The sequence below is a fragment of the Leucopleurus acutus genome (genome assembly GCF_964270905.1).
Source record: "Leucopleurus acutus genome assembly, chromosome: X".
Classification (NCBI taxonomy): Eukaryota; Metazoa; Chordata; class Mammalia; order Artiodactyla; family Delphinidae; genus Leucopleurus; species Leucopleurus acutus.
In genome coordinates, this window is record NC_139148.1 from 61,027,728 (window position 1) to 61,034,212 (window position 6,485).

Here is a 6,485-nt window from a genome sequence, read left to right on the forward strand (position 1 = left end):
TAAGTGTTTAACATTATGTTAGCTGTGACCTTTCACTTTTTTAGCATTGAGGTAAGGGAGGGCCAATCAGAAGAGAAAGTTTGGTTATGTAATTTACCATAAAGGTGTCTAGGTGTTTATGGGGGCTAGTTCTGAGTTTCTGCTCTGATTTGTAAACTTGGATCTCTTTTTATTATTCAGCCTGAAGAAAATTCGTGGCAAAGTCTGGAAGCAGAGAATATCTAGCCCTCTGTTCAACACCAAACAATACACAATGGAACTAGAGCGGCTCTATCTACAGATGTGGGAGCATTATGCAGCTGGCAACAAACCTGATCACATGATTAAGCCTGTTGAAGTCACTGAGTCGGCCTAAATAATGACTGTGTGCACAGGAGAATTACCCCTGTACCTGAGCCTCAACCTTCTGGGGGAAAGGGAACTACTTTTTACTTATCTGTACAATATCATGTTGCAGATGGGTGACAGACAATGATAAGAAATAGCACAGCCAGACTTGCTTCCTGCATGATCCTGATAGGGAGAGACACAAGAGATGGGAAACTGCTGTTCCACAAGGAGTCTCCATAGAATTTTGCAGCAGCCAGGTGTTGCATAAATCTGGAAGGTCTGATCTCCCTTGGTCTTCCATGGGATGGATGGTTAGTGTGGAAGGGAGATAGAGATTGCCCAGCCGTTTTGTGATTGTCATGGATTGATTGAGTCTTCTGAATTTTTTTCTTTATATTTTGGGTATTGGAGCTTTTAAAAATGTTTGGTTTCAGGTATTTTTATTCATGTGAAGTATATATAATTCTCTTGAGATAAGGTTTTAAGCTAAAATATTCCTTGTTTTAGTTTCTGAACTCTACAGATAAATGGGGACTTTGCTGGTGTAGTCTTTTTATAGGTTTTATAAACCACTTGAGCCTATATCAGTCATTTTAGTGTCTGACATAATGTTTGGAACTATCAGTGCTTTGTTGGTTTATAGATGATGGCTTAAATTCTTTTTCTGGTCCGTTTCCTTCTTCCCTTCCCCTCACTTTAAAAATTCTCCTGTAACTTGGCTAACAAAAACCCAAGTCTGATTCAAAACCTCCCAGAGTGTTTCTCTTAAACACATCATCTGGTGCCAAATGAAGATTCTTAGGAGTGATTATTAATTCTGAAGGGCACAGTTGTGGTACTGTCACTGATGATAATAATAATGGATTTTTGGCCTAGAGTTTTGACCTATTTCACCAGTGTTTTACCGTTGACTGCCCCTCTATGCTGCTTCCAAAAGTGATAGTGTGTGATACGATTTTTACTTTCATTTCTAAAGTTTGTTTTTTTTTTTAAGTGAGTCCTGTTCTTCCTTTTTCTTTCAGCAGAAATGAAATCCCAGGTAAGTATAAGTATTCAAATATTTGATCAGTAAGTCACAGTTATCTCCAGTACATTAAATAACTTTCATCAAAAAACATTTTATAGGTAAAAAGCTCTGAAGGACCAGCTATGTATATGATAATTATGTTTCAGACCTTCCAGGGTATTATATATAATAACTTGTCTTCTGGACGTGGTCTTGAAGTCTTTATGGATTCAGCCTCAGTAGTAGCGAACTGCACTGCTACTTGGTTTGGAGTACAAATTAGACTTTAGCCCTCCTGGAGGTTGAGTTTTTGGTATTGAAAACCATAGGAATAAAATTATTGTATTTCAACAAAGGATCGAGGGCTTGAGGCTTAAACAAGCCAACATATGAATATATGTTTTTGTCTTGCTGTACTGCACATATGCTGTCTAGTAACAGATATTTTGTCTGCTAGTAGTGTTCTAGATTATGTCTTTCCAAAGTGCTGAGGCAGTGCACCTATTCTGTAGTTGCAGCTGATGCCTGAATGTATCCTAGCTGACAAATTGATTAATAAGAACTTGAATTTCTGAAAGATTTGTACTGTTAACCAAAATCTGAGCAAGGAGTCTCAAATGTAATTCTTAGCCAGAATTACATGTTAATGAACCATTTAACAGTGTAAATCAAGGAACATCAGTGTAGGGATTTCTTTTAATTTATTTTTTACCTGCTTGAAATATCAGTTAAAGGTTGCCAGCTTGGTTGCAGATGAACGGACGTTTGAAGTTCACCAAACTACTTAATGTGGAATAGGATAATAGACTTCCAACGCCCTCAAGGCTGTGACCTTGCAGCCATTTTACATAGCACATCATCCTCCTATAGGGGTGAACCTTTCCCTGGCCCGAAAAGTAGCCGCTCTGGTTGAAGCTTTGCTTATTGTAACAGGCTTTTGTTTCCAGGTAACATGTCTGTGGAAGACTTAATTCTGAATAGAGATATAGATATTACTGGAAACTAATTGTTTTTTCTATTATACTCTGCTTTATCAAAAAAGTAAAACATTTAAATTGTGCTACAGAAATTCAGATGTTGTCTTGCAATCTTTAAACAATAAATGAATGATTTGCCCTTAATATGGCTGATGTATTTTGTGTTCTGTTAAATTGAGCATTGGATGGAACAATAGGGTCCTCCAGTTATGAAATCTATATTTGAACAGCTCCAAACAACAGAAGGACCAGATTTCCCTACAGTGCAGCTATGATAGTAAGAATTATTTTGTTTTCTCAGCCAAGTGTGGTGGAGCATGGGTCAGGTTGGTGTATGATCCATTAAGACTTAACAAAGCCTGAGACTCCCAGCACACGCATTTGTGTTTGTTCCTGTTCAGCTTATAACCATTCTGGCTTCTTCATCTACCCTTGTAGTCTCATTCTTTATGTGGACTATTCCTTCCCACTCTGTATGGTGATTGAACTCAACCACCAGTATGAGGGAGGAGGATATCCATGCATCAGGGACCAGAACAGGCTGTTTAGCTGCCTGTTTTCTCAGAGATATAACCAATTTTTTTTCAATAAAATGTTAGGTAATTTACCTCCCAAGTTCTGTGGATTGAGACCCTCAAAGCCCTAATGTGGGTTAGTGTTTGTTTCTTGGAAGATGGGGCAAGAAAGATGTCCAATAGATTAGTCATAAGTTCTTTTTTTTTTTCCTAATATCTGTTTGTTTATTTGACTGCATCGGATCTTAGTTGCGGCATGTGGGGTCTTCTCCTTGTGGCGCGCAGGGTCTTTTCGTTGTGGCGCATGGGCTTCTCTAGTTGTGGTGCACGGGCTTTAGAGTGCGTGGGCTCAGTAGTTGCGGCGTGCAGGTTTAGTTGCCCCACAGCATGTGGGATCTTAGTTCCCCTATCAGGGATCGAACATGCGTCCTCTGCATTGGAAGGTGGATTCTTAACCACTGGACCACCAGGGAAGTCCCCATAAATAAGTTCTTACCCCCACCCTCTTCTGTCTATTAGGAATGTGTATCAGTTATTTCCAGTCTACTTCAGCTCCTCCTGCCTTCGGTCTAAAGGAGTTGCTTGTGCACCTTGAATAAACTTGTGTAACTTACCATTTGATTCCAGTCCTAAACCCACTCTTTACTTGAAGCACATGCCTCTTAACAATATTAACTACAGCTAATGTTCAGATTCTTTGCCCAAACCTCTGAGGCACACAGTTATGTAAGCCCCATTTTTATGGAATAGGCTTGTAGAGGTAAACTTGCAAGTTTGTTGTAAGTGATAAGGTTATAATGATAAGCCCTTATCCCATTCCCCATCAACTCAGAAAGTACCTTTTTTTTTTTCGGTACTCGGGCCTCTCACTGCTGTGGCCTCTCCCGTTGCAGAGCACAGGCTCCGGACGCGCAGGCTCAGCGGCCATGGCTCACGGGCCCAGCCGCTCTCCGGCATGTGGGATCCTCCCGGACCGGGGCACGAGCCCATGCTCCCTGTGTCGGCAGGCGGACTCTCAACCACTACGCCACCAGGGAAGCCCCAGAAAGTACCTTTTTATATGTAGGCAGTTTGGTGCTTAAGACTAACTAGTGCTGCTGGAATTTGCATTCTAGCTCCCTGTCATTTTTTAGCCATGTGATCTCTGTAAAATGAGAGTGCTAACACTGCCTACTTTTTTAAAGTGTCGTAAGGATTAAATTCATATAAAAACACTTGGAACAGAACCTAGCATGAAATAAGCTCAGTGTCATTAATGTTTTTAAATGCAGGGACGTTTTATATGTATTCTGTTGGCCAAATGCTTAAATTATGAGATGTATGGGTTTTTGCCAGAGAAACGGGCACAATCTAGAAAGCCTTTGCTGCCCCCGTTTGTTATTCTTGGTGTGTCGGGAGTGAGTGCCAGAAAGCTTCAAGTAACTAATTTCTCTTTATCTCCGGAGTTCGGAGGGGTCTGGAAGCAAACATCATAGTTCAGTGTTGCCTGGCACTTCTGAGTTGCTGCCTCCCTCTTATTAAGGGGGTCTGACCCCTCCCCCACCCCTACCTCCACCCCCCTCTCCGTGCCTCCCCGCGCCTCCCCGCGCCTCCCCGCGCCTCCGCTTTGTTTGGAGGGGGGCTAATGGACTTAGTTGGGCAGTTCAAGCAAGGAATGGGGCTCGCTTATCCAAGTTCTCACAAGGATGAAACTTTGTTCGGGAGGATTCGACTCAGTTTTTCCCTGTCGCCCCAAAAATTAATTTAGGGATTGCCAAACTACAAAAATGGGCTTGTACCCTGTGCGTGAAATGGTACGTTCCGGTAAAATTAGGGATACCTCGTGGAAGTGATAAGCTTGATTCCGGAAGCACTATAAATGGGCGCCAAGTTTGAGTTCATAACCGCGAAAATTGCCTGGTTTACCGCACTGTGATAGGTGGGTACAGGGAGGGCGGGAATACGTCAGTTCCTATCTCCCGCTGAGCCTGGGCTCTATAAAAGCAGCGTGTTTCACAGTTGCTCGGGGCGTTGCACACCTTCCACTCCCAGAGGAGAGCGGCAGCGATTCGATTGGGCCAGAGGCAGCAGAAGCAGGTAGGTGAAGGGAGAGTACCGAAGCAGAAACAATCTTCACGCTCGTCCTAGTTGAGCTGACTTAAAGTCAGGACCACCATAAGCCCTGGACACTGTCCGTGAGCCTTGAGACTGAGATTTTGGCAAAATATTTTGCCCGTTTCCACTTTAAGCTTTTGGAAGAAGGAATTTTTTTTTGTGTGTTAGTGATATTAACTCCGGGGGATGGGGGGCAGAGGTAACCAGTTGGTGCATTAGGGAGTAGAGGCCTGGGAGGTGGCGTACAGTTGTAGGGGGGACTCTAGGCCTGAGTGGTGGAAGGCCAGCAGGCTGATAGAGGTTGGAGTAATGTGTGGAAGTAGGGGCAGGTGGAGGATGGGTAGGGGTGTGCATGGGGGCGGTCGATGCCTGATCAGCTAGGGGCAAGAGACGGGCGTGGGAGCGGGGAGCGGAGGAGTCAAGGCCCAATTGGTGCAAGGCCGGCTGGGGGTGCTGGGAGGCGAGATGGGGGGATGGGTCTAGGACCGATGGTGCAAAGCTGCCAGGAGGGGGGAGGGGTCCAGGCCTGTTGGTGTAAGACCTCCTGGGGAGAGAAGGCGAGAGTGGGGGGAGGAGTAGAGGAGTCGAGACTTGATTGGTGCAAGGCTGGCTGGGGGTGCTGAGATGGGGGAGGGGCCTAGGCCTAATGGTGCAAAACTGGCTCCAGGCCGGAGTGGGGGAAGGGCCTAGGCCTGTTGGTGTAAGACCTCCTGGGGAGAGGAGACGGGAGCAAGGGGATGGAGGGGTGTGTGTGTGGGGGTGGTGAGTGGAGGTGTCTGAGGTCTGAGCAAGAGGGGGGAGGGGTCTAGGCTTGATTGGTGCAAAGCTGGTGGGGGGCGGGGGGTTGGGGGCAGGGAAGAGGTGGAGAGGTGGAGGGGGCTTAGAGAGGAGGTGGAGCGGAGGGGTGGTGAGGCGGAGTGAGGAGGAGAGTTTGAGGCCCCGTTGGGGCGGAAGTTGGAAGTTGGTGGAGGCATGGAGGCGTGGGGGGAAGGTGACCTGATTCCCCGTGCGAGTAGGGGGATGGGGAGAGTGTGAGTTGGATTGAGGTGTGTGTCAGGGTGTGGCCTGGTCTGTGTAAGCCTGGCTATGAGCAGGAGTAGGGAGGTGGTGGAGGGTACGGGGGTGGCGGGGTGTGGGGGGTGGGAGCGTGTGAAAGCCTGATGGAAGACTTCCTTGGGGCATGAGGCGGAAGTAGGGGGAATGAAGATGTGGGGAGAGGGGAGCGCCGGTGGTGATGTAGGGGGTGGTGGGAATACATTTAGGGTCAGAAGAGCATTGGGCCGGGGACAGAGTAGTACATGCTAAAAGCCTTACAGTGGGGAGAAAATTGATCTGGGGGCTGATAAATGAACGATTGTCCTCCCTGCACATCTCTATAACAGGTGGTGGTTGAGGCGGCTTAACATCAGGGGCCGCTATGGGCTTTGGGCTTTCTAATGGATCAACGAAGAACCTTGGTGGGGCAAGGTGGGAGAAAGGTCAGCAATAAACAAATTTAAATACTTCTCATTTCATAGAGCAAAGTTTTGGCTTTAAGTTGGGGTGAAGAAGCTGCTCAAAGGT

General features: G+C 45.9%; 1 protein-coding gene across 3 annotated transcripts in view; it reads left to right on the plus strand.

The window, feature by feature from the left end:
* The window catches only part of OGT (O-linked N-acetylglucosamine (GlcNAc) transferase), a 37,222-nt gene extending 34,765 nt beyond the window's left edge, over positions 1-2,457 (plus strand). For 2 of the 3 annotated variants that reach the window (XM_082864768.1, XM_082864769.1), the window contains exon 23: positions 181-2,457. In XM_082864768.1, the coding sequence (XP_082720894.1) occupies positions 181-355 (175 nt within the window). In that variant the 3' untranslated portion in view covers positions 356-2,457. The remainder of the gene's footprint in view (positions 1-180) is intronic. The other variant, XM_082864770.1, reaches the window with a different exon arrangement.
* The last annotated feature ends 4,028 nt before the right edge of the window (positions 2,458-6,485 follow it).